The sequence below is a fragment of the Crotalus tigris genome, unplaced genomic scaffold, assembly GCF_016545835.1.
Source record: "Crotalus tigris isolate CLP2741 ecotype Arizona unplaced genomic scaffold, ASM1654583v1 scf7180000017559.9942113025:1136094, whole genome shotgun sequence".
Lineage (NCBI taxonomy): Eukaryota > Metazoa > Chordata > Lepidosauria > Squamata > Viperidae > Crotalus > Crotalus tigris.
Window position 1 is genome coordinate 905,699 of NW_024096473.1, and position 13,718 is coordinate 919,416.

The 13,718-nt window shown below is 44.6% G+C and overlaps 1 protein-coding gene across 6 annotated transcripts in view; it reads left to right on the forward strand.

The window, feature by feature from the left end:
• The window catches only part of ARAP2 (ArfGAP with RhoGAP domain, ankyrin repeat and PH domain 2), a 115,269-nt gene that overhangs the window by 38,189 nt on the left and 63,362 nt on the right, over window positions 1–13,718 (forward strand). For all 6 annotated transcript variants that reach the window (XM_039347658.1, XM_039347696.1, XM_039347666.1 and 3 more), the window contains 4 exons: window positions 2,646–2,824; window positions 10,299–10,414; window positions 12,618–12,817; window positions 13,195–13,280. In XM_039347658.1, the coding sequence (XP_039203592.1) occupies window positions 2,646–2,824; window positions 10,299–10,414; window positions 12,618–12,817; window positions 13,195–13,280 (581 nt within the window). The remainder of the gene's footprint in view (window positions 1–2,645; window positions 2,825–10,298; window positions 10,415–12,617; window positions 12,818–13,194; window positions 13,281–13,718) is intronic.

The window sequence follows — 13,718 nt, forward strand, 5'->3', positions numbered from 1 at the left end:
GGAGGGATGCTAGGATCTAAGTTCTCTTCCTCTGAGCAGTTAAATTATCAGCATGTTCCCTCCCTAAATTAGCCCTCATATCTCACATTATCCAATTAGTGTGAAGGTCAAAGGTTTTCTTCCTCTTTCTTTCCCAGGCTTTACGCCCAATCCCCCTTCTGCTCTGTATTAACCCCATATTTACCAGACAATTCTACATATTGTCAAAAGCAAGAATATACAATATTTGCAGCGTTGACACCAGCTCTATTCTGATCGATTGATAGATTTCTGAGGATACGTTTCTGGCTGCGGAGAATTTGATTCTTTTTTTTTCTTCTTCAGAGCAGGGGGTGTCAAATTCAGGGTCTCTGGGTCACTTCGGGGACAGAGAAAGCAGAAGCTTTTAGAATTGTATAGCATGGGGTTGAAATTTTCAACAAACGAGGAGAATTGTATACATGGGTTTCTTTTAATAGAGATGCCCGTGTTTTCTTTAATACTGTAAATCTGACAGTTCCCCCTAGGACAGTGATGGCGAACCTTTTAGAGACCGAGTGCCCAAACTGCAACCCAAAACCCACTTATGCATCGTCGAGTGCCGGGTGGGTGTGGCCCATTGGCTGGGTGTGGCCCATTGGGTAGGCGTGGCCCATTGGGTGGGCGTGGCTGCGGTGGTAATGGCAGACTGGGTGGGACTAAAAAGTTCAATCAATCAATTTCAACTTTGCAAGATCTTTTTTTTTTCCTGCGAGAAGTTGAAATTAACTGATTGAAACTTTTTTTTTTCACACGGCGGCAGAGACCTAAAGCAAAAAGGTTTTATAAAACCCAGCTGAAGGCCTAGGACTGGGGCGACGGTGCGTGTGCCCACAGAGAGGGCTCTGAGTGCTGCCTCTGCTACCTGTGCCATAGGTTCACCACCACTATCCTAGGATCTCCTGCTTGAGCAGAGGTTGGACTAGAAGACCTCCAAGGTCCCTTCCAGCACTGTTAGCCTATGTTCTATTCCAGGGGTAGGCAACCTTGGCTCTTTTATGATTCGTGGACTTCAACTCCCAGAATTCCTGAGCCAGCTTGGAATGTTGAAAACCTTCCCCTTTTCTCTCAGCATGGCTGGCTCAGGAATTCTGGGAACTGAAGTCCACGAGTCATAAAAGAGCCAAGATTGCCTACCCCTGTCCTATGCCATACTAAATTAGATTCTGATCAGTGGATATCATCGCCCAAAAAAAATCTGAGATATTTGAGGAGCTTGTGTACCTTATAGAACAAAATCACGTATCAGGACCAAAATAACGGTGTTTTCAAGGATTAAGTAGCCCTTTAGCACATACTAGCACCACTTAAAGCTGTGGTATTGGCCATCTGCTGTGAACCTGTCTTCCGCGTGAAGCTGACAAAGAGTAATGAGAAGTTGCTGGCTTGAATGTAAGGATCAAATAAAACCTGATTTGGGATTCCAGGCTGCTTTTGCATAAACAAACACACAGATCCGCTCACCGCCTTTATCAGAAAGGAAGGCTACGTTACTCCTCCCCCTGGCAATACAGTTGGAATTATGACCTCGTTTTAGCCTGAAACTTCCATTGCTAAGCAAAGACATTTCTTAAGTGAATTTTGCCCTGTTTTACGACCTTTCTTCTCACGGTTGCTAAGTGAATCCCTGCACTTGTTAAGTTAGTAACTGGGTCGTTAAGTGAATCCAGCTTCCCCATTGACTTTGCCTGCCAGAAGGTGGCAAAAGGGATCACATGACCCCCATGGGACACTGCAACCGTTGTAAATATGAGTCAAGTGTCTGAATTTTGATCATGTGACCATGGGGGAATGCTGCAGTGGCCGTAAGTATGAAAACGGCCATAAGTCCCCTTTTTCAGGACCGTTGTAACTTTGAATGGTCACTAAATGAATTGTTGTAAGTTGAGGACAGCCTGTAATTTATTTTTTAGATAGGATCTGTCAATTTATGAAAGCAGATGTCTAGAGAAAAGAAGGACCGGGGGGGGGGGGGACATGATAGCAGCCTTCCAATATCTCAGGGGCTGCCCCAAAGAAGAGGGAGTCAAGCTATTCTCCAAAGCGCCTGAAGGCAGGACAAGAAGCAACGGAGGGAAACTAACCAAAGAGAGAAGCAACCTAGAACTAAAGAGAAATTTCCTGACAGTCAGAACAATTAACCAGTGGAACAGCTTGCCACCAGAAGTTGTAGGTTAAGGTAAACAATGCCTCAAAGTTATTTGGAGAGTTTCATCTGTCGGAACCATGACATTGTAATAATAATAATAACAGTAAAGTTGGAAGGGACCTTGGAGGTCATCTAGTCCAATCCCCTGCTCAGACAGGAAACCCTACACCATTTCAGACAAATGGCTATCCAGTCTCTTCTTAAAAACTTCCAGTGTTGGAGCATTTACCGCTTCTGGAGGCAGGCTGTTCCACTGATTAATTGTTCTCACTGTCAGGAAGTTTCTCCTTAGTTCTAGGTTGCTTCTCTCCCTGATTAGTTTCCACCCGTTGCTTCTTGTTCTGCCTTCAGGTGCTTTGGAAGATAGCTTGATTCCCTCTTCTTTATGGCAGCCCCTGAGATATTGGGTGTATGGGTGGGTGGGTGGCGGTCTGCCTGGGTGCCTAGCAGGGTGACGTTTTTGTGTGTTTATTTTCAGAAGAACGAAACAACTGGGTAACCGCCATCTTCACTGCTCTGCGCACCCTCCCGGCAATTTCTCGAGCACGGACAGCCGTTCCTCCCGAGAAAAGCGGCTATCTAGAATTGAAAGGCTATAAGGCCAAAATCTTTACCCTGCTGCAAGGGAACAGCGTGTGGATTTGCAAGAACAACCAGGTGAACCTCTGCAATTTTCCTTCCCCCCCCCCCCGACGGCACAGAATTTAAAGTGATTGTTAGGGGTCCCGGGAAGAATTGACTGATCGTGTATTTACAAAAAGTGACACTGGGGTAGCAGAACGTTGAAATACGGTTTGTTCAGCCAGTGGTTTTGAGCAAATGCTTACAGCAATAGAGTGTAAGACATATCCTAGGGAACATATCCTAGGCAGATGGAACCGATGGCCTATTTGTATGTGTGTGTGTGTGTGTGTGTGTGTGTGTGTACACATACTTAGGTACACGCATAAATGTACAGTACGTACAATATATAAGTACATCCACCCACCCACAGACACCACAATATATATATCTCGGATTGGTACAAAGGTTAGTTTTCAAAATGGTTAACATGTATGGGCAGGTCTTCTCCACCTTGGATCAAAGGGATGTGATTAAAAAACACACACAAGAGTTTTCTTTCTTGATTTGTCTATATATATAGCGTAGGCTTGCAGTTTGACCTCAGGTGCGTCGAACGGTGTTGCGTTTTTGTGTTCTTTGGTTCTTTTTTCGTGCTGGTTGATATTTGCCACCCAAAAATTGCAAGTTGGACTGCCTTATAAAAGGAAGGAAGGAAGGAAGGAAGGAAGGAAGGAAGGAAGGAAGGAAGGAAGGAAGGAAGGAAGGAAGGAAGGAATCTAGCTATATGAAAGGAAGGGAGGGAGGGAGGGAGGAAGGAAGGAAGGAATCAGGAAAGAAGGAATTTAATTATATGAAAAGGAAGGAAGGAAGGAAGGAAAGAAGGAGGGAAGGAAGGAATCAGAAATGAATCTAACAATATGAATGGAAGGAAGGAAGGAAGGAAAGAAAGAAAGGAAGGAAGTCAGGGAATCAGGAAGGAAGGAATCAGAAAGAAATGAATTTAGCTATATAAACGGAAGGAAGGAAGGAATCTAGCTATATGAATACAAGGAAGGAAGGAAGGAAGGGCAAGAAGAAAAGGACATGGCATGGCATTCTGCACTTGAGGATCTAGAGAAGCCAGCAACATTGATGGCATCTTCAAGCTAGGCCTGCTACGTGCAATTGAGGCACACAGCGGGAAGAGCAATGGGTACAAGAAGAGAAATGACAAAGCTTAATCAATTACAGGGAATTGGAAGCCCTATTCAGGTGAATTCAGACCTAATTGCCTGCAATTTTTCAAAAATGGGATGATTCAGAGAAGAAAGATTTTTGATGGAGAGGCATAAACTTAATAAGGCCTGAAGGAGCTACTTTGATGACGCACACGGCAGTGAGACAAATACATTCATTTTGTTAAGAGCTGAGAACAAGGCTGCTGCTGATGAACCGGGGACCATAGAGTGGACGGATCCACGCAAGACATGTCTTCATCAAGTGCGGAAGAGACGTTCGCCAATTTAGGTAGCTCTTTTCATGTTCAACCTAGTTGATTAGTTGACCTTGGATGATCTCACGAAGTTGAAGGAAGGCCGGGCCTGGTTAGAACTTGGAAAAACATCACACAGGAAGCCAACCGCTGTCACCTGGACTTAGTGGTGGGATTCAGCTGGTTCGCACCAATTCGGCAGAACCGGTAGCCAGATTTTGCTGAGTTCAGAGAACTGGCTGAATGCACACTGCTTCTGGAAGTCCAGTCTAGGACGGCCCGCCGGAAGTGCGTGGATACCACTTCTGGAAGTCCGTTCTAGGCCTCAGAGGTCCAGGCCTGCATCCAATAAGAGAACCAGTTGTTCAGATATTTGAATCCCACCACTGCCTGGACTGAGTGTCAAGAACGAAAATTTTGCAGTTGTGTGCCTCTTCGTTTTCATTTTGCCATTTGAGTAAGGGTGTGTGTATGTGTGTGATGATGCTTTCCTACTGGGTTAGTGAAATGAAACCTTACTAGTTCTTCGGTTGTTTTTTTGACCCGGCTCCCCGAACACAACAGATGCACCAATAAATCTCCAACGTTCCTTTTATTCAGGAATGCCAGCAGCTTCACCCAGCCGACTGTTCAAGTCTTTAGTTGCCTCCAAACAACGGAGCTCCCTCCCTTTTCCCCCGCAGGGGTCTCCCAAAACCCAGAGTTAATCTCAGTCTCTCACCACGCTTGCAGCAAGAGTCCTTCAGGCAAGCTGGCTCTCTTCCAACGTAAGACACATGCACACGCTCAGAAGGCGCTGCGACTCCCAGTGCCCCTGGATCCGAGGAAAACTCCAGCAAGTTTACAAACCAGAGCCAGGAGTTCCAACTAGAAATGGCTGACCGGCAGGGAGACGCATAGTTGTCTACCACACCTATTTGTCTCTGCCCCTGTCTTTCATCCACAGTGGAGGGTGGGGCTCCATTAGCAGCGGTGACTCTTCCGCCCCGAAGACCGGCCCATAGCCTCTCGCAGTTCTCCTCTTCTCAGCCTCCGCCATGCCTGCTCATCAATCACTGGCCCCATGTGATCCTCGTCTCCTGACTCACTTGCCTCAAGGCATGGAGGTCTCGGCCTTTCTGTCTGGGAGCTGATGGATGGGCCAGGCTCTGCCTCTGTCCCTGGCTGCAACAGCTCCATTCCTTCATCCCCATTGGAGTTTTCAGATGGCCCTTACACTAGGCCCATTCCTGTGCTTCCTCCTTTGAGTTGGCTGTGGAGTTCTCTGGAGGCCGACAGGCCACAATAGACATTTGCTGAGAGATGGCTGTCTGGAAACCTTTCAAGGACATTCTAGCAGGCGTGGACGGTTCCCCCAACAAAGAGAATTTGTTCACATGAGCTGCTTGGACATCTGGGAAGTTGGGCTGGGAATGTTATTGTGATATGCTGTGCTTAGATGCCTTGGGATTTTAGAGTTAGTTTTCCTTTACCCACGCCAAGCCATGTATTCAATAAACCAGTAGGTTTTGCAGCAACGAAAGTAATCTTGGACTTCTTTTGGATATCCAAACTGGAGGTTGCCACTGAGAAGTTGAAAGGTGTCTCAGAAGAAGATCCCTTCCAGCCAGAAAGCTCCACATAGTTGTGTTCATGAAGTCACCAGGAGTTGAATGCAGATTGAAGCATAGTGGTTAGAGCAGAAGTCTCCAACCTTTTGGGCACCAGGGACCGGTTCCGTGAAAAGAGGTTTTTCTGTGGACTGGAGAGTGTGTGGTTTTGTGATCTGCCTGCATCCTGTGAATGGGGCTTTGCTTGTTTGCGCGGACCGGTTCCTGGCATGCTGCAGCCCGGTATTGGTTCACGGACCGGGGGTTGAGGACCCCTGGGTTAGAGTGCAGAACTGCAGACTACTAGTGCTGACTGCCAGCTGCCAGCAGTTCAGCAGTTCGATTCTCATCGGCTCAAAAGTTGACTCAGCCTTCCATCCTTCGGAGGTGGGTAAAATGAGGACCCAGATTGTTGGGGGGCAACAGACTGACTCTGTAAACTTCTTAGAGAGGGCTGTAAAGCACCGCGAAGCGGAAGATAAGTCTAAGTGCTATTGCCACTGCTATATACCTTTGCACGGGGAAAGACAAAATACTTGATATCTTTTTGGAGGTAGGCATGTTGACCATTAATTTGTTCCTCCTCTTATGAAAGAGCTAGGGTTAGGGTTAGGGTGTGATAAAGAAATGGCTATATGAAGTTCTATGATCAGATAACCATGTTACAACTACTCACAATTCATTTAGTGACTTTTCAAAATTTACGCCACTGAAAAAAAGGTGAGTTTTGATTGTTTTTCACACTTAACGACCGTTGCAGCATGCCCATGGTCACGCGATCCCAATTTGGACGCTTGGCTCCTACCGTGTTTATGACGGTTGCAGTGTCCCGGGCTAGCTAGCAGTTCTTTTGCGACCTTTTGACAAGCAAAGTCAATGGGGAAGCCCGATTCACTTAACAACTGTGTTACTTGCTTAACAGCTGAGGTCATTCTCTTAAGTACTGTGGCAAGAAAGTTCATAAAATAAGGGGGGGATCTGTGGGGGTTGGGGCGGTCTTAGGGATTCGTTGGTTGGGTTGTTTACTAATAGCTCTTTGGCAGTTTCTTGAGTGGGGTATTGCTTCCTTGATTGTTGATTGTCAGCAGGCAAGGCAGCAGAATATAAACTGACAGCAAACCACAAAGAGCACCAAGAATGCCACAATCCTAGTCCTCCTCCTCCTCCTCCTCCTTCTCCTTCTTCCTCCTCCTCCTCCTCCTCCTCCTCCTCCTCCTCCCTGCAAACCCTTCTCCCTTCTAGCACTGATGATATTACCCAGTTGGGTAATGAAACATCTGCAAGAAAACAATCAAGCTCAAAGAGCACCAAGGACCCCACAGTGCTCTTCTTCTTCTTCTTCTTCTTCTTCTTCTTCTTCTTCTTCTTCTTCTTCTTCTTCTTCTTCTTCTTCTTCTTCTTCTTCTTCTTCTTCTTCTTCTTCTTCTTCTTCTTCTTCTTCTTCTTCTTCTTCTTCTTCTTCTTCTTCTTCTTCTTCTTCTTCTTCTTCTTCTTCTTCTTCTTCTTCTTCTTCTTCTTTTCTTCTTCTTCTTTCTTCTTCTTTTTCCTCTTCCTCTTCCTCTTCCTCTTCCTCTTCTTCTTCTTCTTCTTCTTCTTCTCCTCCTCCTCCTCCTCCTCCTCCTCCTCCTCCTCCTCCTCCTCCTCCTCCTCCCTGCACCTCCACTCCCTTCTAGCACTGATGATGTTACCTAGTTAGGGTGATGAAACGTCTGCAAGAAAACCACCATGTTCAGAGAGAACCAAGGGCCCCCCATTTCAGCCCTGAGCTACACATACTCTCCTTCATTGATAGTAACTGTGGTTGTTGTAAATAACCAAGGTTAAATGCCCGGTGCAACTATTGTCTTGGGCATGTCAGAAGGGCAAGGCTGGATGGAATGATTGCTTTCATGGGCTTGTGATTCTATTATCTCTCCCTTTATTGCTGGCTGTTAAGCAAATGCCAGCCATTGATATTGACTCTTCAGACATCTGAATATAAATGAGCTGAGTGTGGGGGGGGGACATAATACGATCACAATTGCTGGAGTCCATTAGCTAGCAGAGTGTGACATTCTGAATAAGCCCTGCTTAATTATTACAGCGTTCAGGAAAGCAAAGCAGAGCCTAGGCAGAAAAACACTCTCCTTGTGCAAAAAAAAAAATAAAAATAAATAAATAAATAGATTGTGGCCAAACTGTTATTTTTTTCCCCCCTGCTGTGGGCTACCTAGCTTGTCCATTGTGAAGTCTTCTGCCTCTTTATTAATGAGAAATGATTTGGGATGTTCACAAAATGGTTTAATCTGCATCCTTTGTAGATCTGTCTCTTGTTCTGTAGAGTTGCCTCCTGCTTATTCATCTCTGTTGAAGCAATGGGGGAGGGGGAACCCTCAAGCACTTCATTTTAAATTTCCTGGTAAAATGCACAATGTTCTCTTGAAATAAAGTTAATTACAGCTAGCTACTTAGCAAAGTAAATATTGTCAACCCTGTCCATCACAGATCTTATTATGGCTTGGACAGAAAGTATCTCTATCAGCCTGGACATTACGTTCACCTGAAATCATACTGCTGGATACACAATTAAGAGTTTAAGGAGAGAGATATTTCTACATGTGAGCTATACTAAAAAAATAAAAAAAAATAGGAGATGTTTACCTTATTCTTGTGATAGATCTTGCTGCCGCCACAGAGTGTCACTGCAGACCAAAGTCTAGAAGTGGTGAAAAAATAAGTGTGCATCTCTGTGTATCTGCGCAGTCTATAATAAGGACTGTTTGAATTTTAAAACTATTATTTGGACGACTTAGGAAGTAGAAGACTCAGTCGATTTTTGTCTGTGCTCAGAAAGTAAACGGAATCAGGTACCTTTATTCCGTGAACAGAAAACCAAAAGGAAATTCTTATGGTGTTGGCTAGACTGGGGAATTGAAAATACACCCTGGAAGAAGACAACGGTAACCCACTGAGCTGAATCTGAAGACATCATTGCTTTTTATCATTTAAAAGGCTGTGTTCTCTTCCTGGTTTGGGGAATGTTAAGTTTTCTCAGTGTCCAAGAAGGAGGAGAAACTTTGTTGAAAAAGATTACAAGTTCAGAACATGTAGCAGGAAGAATGGCAAAAACTGGGGGCGGAATTAAAAGAGGGACCAGCCTAGAAACTCTACATAGCCACAAGTGACCCCTTTGAGTTCGGAAGGAAGGAAGGAAGGAAGGAAGGAAGGAAGGAAGGAAGGAAGGAAGGAAGGAAGGAAGACAGCACTTAGACTTATATACCACTTCACAGTGCTTTACAGCCCTCTCTAAATGGTTTACAGAATCAGCATTTTGCTCCCCAACAATCTGGGTCCTCGTTTTACTGACCTTGGAAGGACGGAAGGTTGAGTCAACCTTGAGCTGGTCAAGATCGAACTCCTGGCTGTGGGCAGAGTTAACCTGCAATACTGCATTCTAACCAGTGTGTAACCATGGCTCTTGCTTCTCACATATTTCTTGAGTTTCACTTTTGAAATCACATACATACACACACACACACAGAGAGACACACACACGATAGCAGTGTTTCAATATTTAAAGGGTTGCCATGAAGGAGAGGGAGTCAAGCTATTCTCCAAAGCGCCTGAAGGCAGGACAAGAAAGTGGATGGAAACTAACCAAGGAGAGAAGCAACCTAGAACTAAGGAGAAACTTCCTGACAGAACAATTAACCAGTGGAACTGCTTGCCTCCAGAAGCGGTGAATGCTCCAACACTGGAAGTTTTTAAGAAGAGGCTGGACAGCCATTTGGACTAGATGACCTCAAAGGTCCCTTCCATCATCATCATTATTAATATCATCATCATCATCATCATTATCATTATTATATACACACACACACAAACTTATTCTGATGTCAAACTCATAGAAAAATCTAGGGAATTGCATTGCATGAAATCTGCTGGATAGGACATTAAAATTATAATTCATAGAACGGTTGGGCTAAGCCAGCGATGGCAAACCTTTTAGAGACCGAGTGCCCAAACTCCAACCCAAAACCCACATGACTTGTCGGGTGCCGAGTGGGCGTGGCCCATTGGGTGGGTGTGACCCATTGGGTGGGCGTTGCTGCAGTGGTAACGGCAGACTGGGTGGGACTAAAAAGTTTAATCAATCAATTTCAACTTTGCAAGATCTTTTTTTTTCCCGCGAGAAGTTAAAATTGACTGATTGAACCTTTTTTTTTTTTGCACACGGCGGCGGAGGCCTAAAGCAAAAAGGTTTTATAAAACCCAGCTGGAGGCCTAAGACTGGGGCAATGGCGCGCGTGCCCACAGAGAGGGCTCTGAGTGCCACCTCTGGCACCCGTGCCATAGGTTCGCCACCACTGGGCTAAGCGGTCAACACAAACAATAAAGGAACCTTAACATGGCTCTCTGTTCTGCAGAGACCTACCGTAAGCACTTCTGGTTTCAAAAATACAAAATTTCACCTGATTTATATATTTATTTAAACAGGATTCTAATGTGCTTTCCTTCTCTCCTTCAGGATTTTAAATCTGGCTATGGCATTACCGTCATACCTATGAACGTGGCTAATGTGAGGCAGATTGATCGGGCCGCAAAACAATCTTTCGAAATAATTACACCTTACCGGAGCTTTAGGTGAGATCATTGAATGTTTGCTTTTAAAAATGTAGGGTAGGATTTTTGGAGTATAGCTGAAATAAATACTTTGAGAGCGGGCAACTAAATTTCATTTTTGATGTGTGTCGTTGTGCCCACAGTAAAAAATGGCAATAAAGGTTATCTTATTTTAAAAGGTCATAAAATGGGGCAAAAATCATTTAACAACTGCTTCCATTTAACAATGGAAACTTGGGCTCGATTGTGGTTGTAAGTTTAAAGGACAAAAATGTGCTGGAAATACTATAAATGAAAAGGAAACCGATTAGGACAGGGGTAGGCAACCTTGGCTCTTTTATGACTCGTGGACTTCAACTCCCAGAATTCCTGAACCAGCATAGCTCAGCTTGGAAACCTCTCCCTTTCCCCTCAGCATCGCTGGCTCAGGAATTCTGGGAGTTGAAATCCACGAGTCATAAACAAGCCAAGGTTGCCTACCCCTGGGTTAGGAGGAAACATTTTTTTTCCTACATCCGGATTTTTTCATAAGGCAAAGTCAAGTTTAGTGCAGCCGGTTGCCGAAAGTCGTTGCTGATTTGAAAGCACATCATCATCAATAATACATAAATTAATAAAAATCAGGCTAGTTTTGAATGGGGATGTCCCCAAAGGTGCTTTTTCAAAAGGCAAATGGACTTTTGCCTTTCCTTGAAGACGTTTTGCTTCTCATCCAAAAAGCTTCTTGTCAACATCCAGCTCAAGAATCCAAATAAAACTCCAGGTTCATTCCGCTTCCGAAAATCTTACTGTTTATTGAATACACAGCATGGAAATGTTGAACCAAAACTAACTCTGAGGTCCCCAGATACCAGTTTATAGAATTAAACAATAATTTCTCCAGCCAAACCCCCATTCTCTCACATAGTTCACGTAAACAATTTCATTTTGTTCTGGGAACCGGCTGCTTTCTCTCCACACCTGCTGCAGTGTCCTTGAAAAGATTTCAGGCTCTCTGTGATCTTTAGCGGATTCATAGAGGTTTCATTTCTCCATCTTAACCAGTTCTAAAGCAACACCTCCCCCCCTCCTTAATCTAATGGCAAGTTGAAACAAAGAGCCACATAGCTGCCAAAGTTTCATTCTTGACACTTCTTCAGTCAGAACTAAAGAAGCTCCTTGGATGAGAAGCAAAAACCTCTTCAAAGAAAAAAAAACAAAATCCAGTTGCCTTTTGGAAAAGCACCTTTGGGCCAACCGTAACCTGGATGAGTGAGAATCTCCATAGACAAACCCGTTGAATGAAAAGTCATTGGTTATTCTGATGTCACACTCTTTGTGAAACTGTTCCAGATTTTATTTATTTATTGTTTTTCAAATCCTGGTGATTTCCTGGACAGTTTCCCTGGCAAGATTTTGGAAGTGGTTTGCAATTGCTGTCTTCTTCCCAGGGCTGAGAGAAGAACTGGCTTTGTGTCTAAGGCAGGATTAGAACTATAAACTGGTGCCTTAGCCACTAGACTTAGGGCTCTCCAAACCTGACAACTTTAAGACTTGTGGACTTCAACTCCCAGAATTCCTCAGCCAGGCATGGTATCTGAGGAATTCTGGGAGTTGAAGTCCACATGTTGGCTGAGGAATTCTGGGAGTTGAATTCACATCCTGACTGAGGAATTCTGGGAGTTGAGGTCCACATTGTATCTAAGGAATTCTGGGAGTTGAGGTCCACATTCTGGCTGAGGAATTCTAGGAGTTGAAGTCCATATGCTGGCTGAGGAATTCTGGGAATTGAATTTGCATCCTAGCTGAGGAATTCTGGGAGTTGAGGTCTACATTGTATCTAAGGAATTCTGGGAGTTGAAGTCCACATTCTGGCTGAGTAATTCTGGGAGTTGAAGTCCATATGCTGGCTGAGTAATTCTGGGAATTGAATTTGCATGCTGGCTGAGGAATTCTGGGAGCTGAATTCGCATGCTGGCTGAGGAATTCTGGGAGCTGAATTCACATGCTGGCTGAGAAATTCTGGGAGTTGGAGTCCATATTCTATCTTAGGAATTCAGGGAGTTGAAGTCCACAGGTTGGCTGAGGAATTCTGGCAGTTGAAGTCCACATTCTATCTGAGGAATTCTGGGTGTTGAAGTCCACAGGTTGGCTGAGAAATTCTGGGAGTTGAAGTCCACAAGTCTTAAAAGTTGCCAACACCCCTACGCTAGATCCAAACTGGCTTTCAATTGATGCCTTTTAGCTTTACTGCCGAATCTGAGAAAGACAAGCAGGATTGGATAGAAGCCCTCCAGCAGTCCATTGCAGAAACTCTCTCTGACTATGAAGTAGCTGAGAAGATCTGGTTCAATGAATCAAACCGAACTTGTGCTGATTGTAAAGCTCCTGATCCTGACTGGGCATCCATCAATCTCTGCGTCACCATTTGCAAGAAGTGTGCAGGTAATTAAGCAACTTTCGGGATCCTCCTGAGCCCGTTTGGCAACTTTAAAAATTAGTGATATGCTGTATGTATGTTTTCTGAGGTTTTCGCGGGTGTTTGTATGTAGGTCTTATTCGGGTTTTCTCCCGCGTAAAATTGGAAGTGTCTTGGCGACGTTTCGACGAAGTCCCATTCATCATCTTCAGGCTGGTGTTTTCGGCTTCGTGCTTCGTGTATATGTACACACACATACACTATGGGGTTCAGCATCATGTTTCATGATTTCAAGTTGTTTCTGTTTCAAGCTGATTTCAGGACTGTTTGGGTTTACTTGCCTTCAAATTCCTCTCCTCTTTTACTAACCTTCAAGCAAGTTTTATTTTTCTGTTTTTCACAGGACAGCACAGATCGTTAGGACCCAGAGATTCAAAGGTGCGAAGTCTCAAAATGGATGCCAGCGTTTGGACCAATGAACTCATCGAGGTAGGAAAGGAGACCATGGACAAAGAAGAGCAGGAGAAGTCAATTTGACTTGGGAATTCATGACATTTCATTGCCTAATTTACAACAACTAGTGGTCCTAGCACAGTGGTTCTCAACCTTTTTAATGCCGCGACCCCCAACTGGTCATAAGTCGAGGACTACTCAACCGGTCGTAAGTCGAGGACTACTCAACTGGTGCAGCACCGTTTGCAGAATGGGACTTTTGGCGGGCTCAGCAGGGTAGAGACAGCCTGGACAATTCCTATTGGCTTTTGAAAGCCAATAGAATTGGACTCTATTCAAGAGAGTCTATTCTATTGGCTTTCAAAAGCCAGTAGAATAAAAGGGAGTAGCACAGCTAAGGAAAAGGGGAAAAAAATGGCGGACTGCGTTGTTTGGCGACCCCCGTGAAATGGTCGTTCGACCCCAAATGGGGTC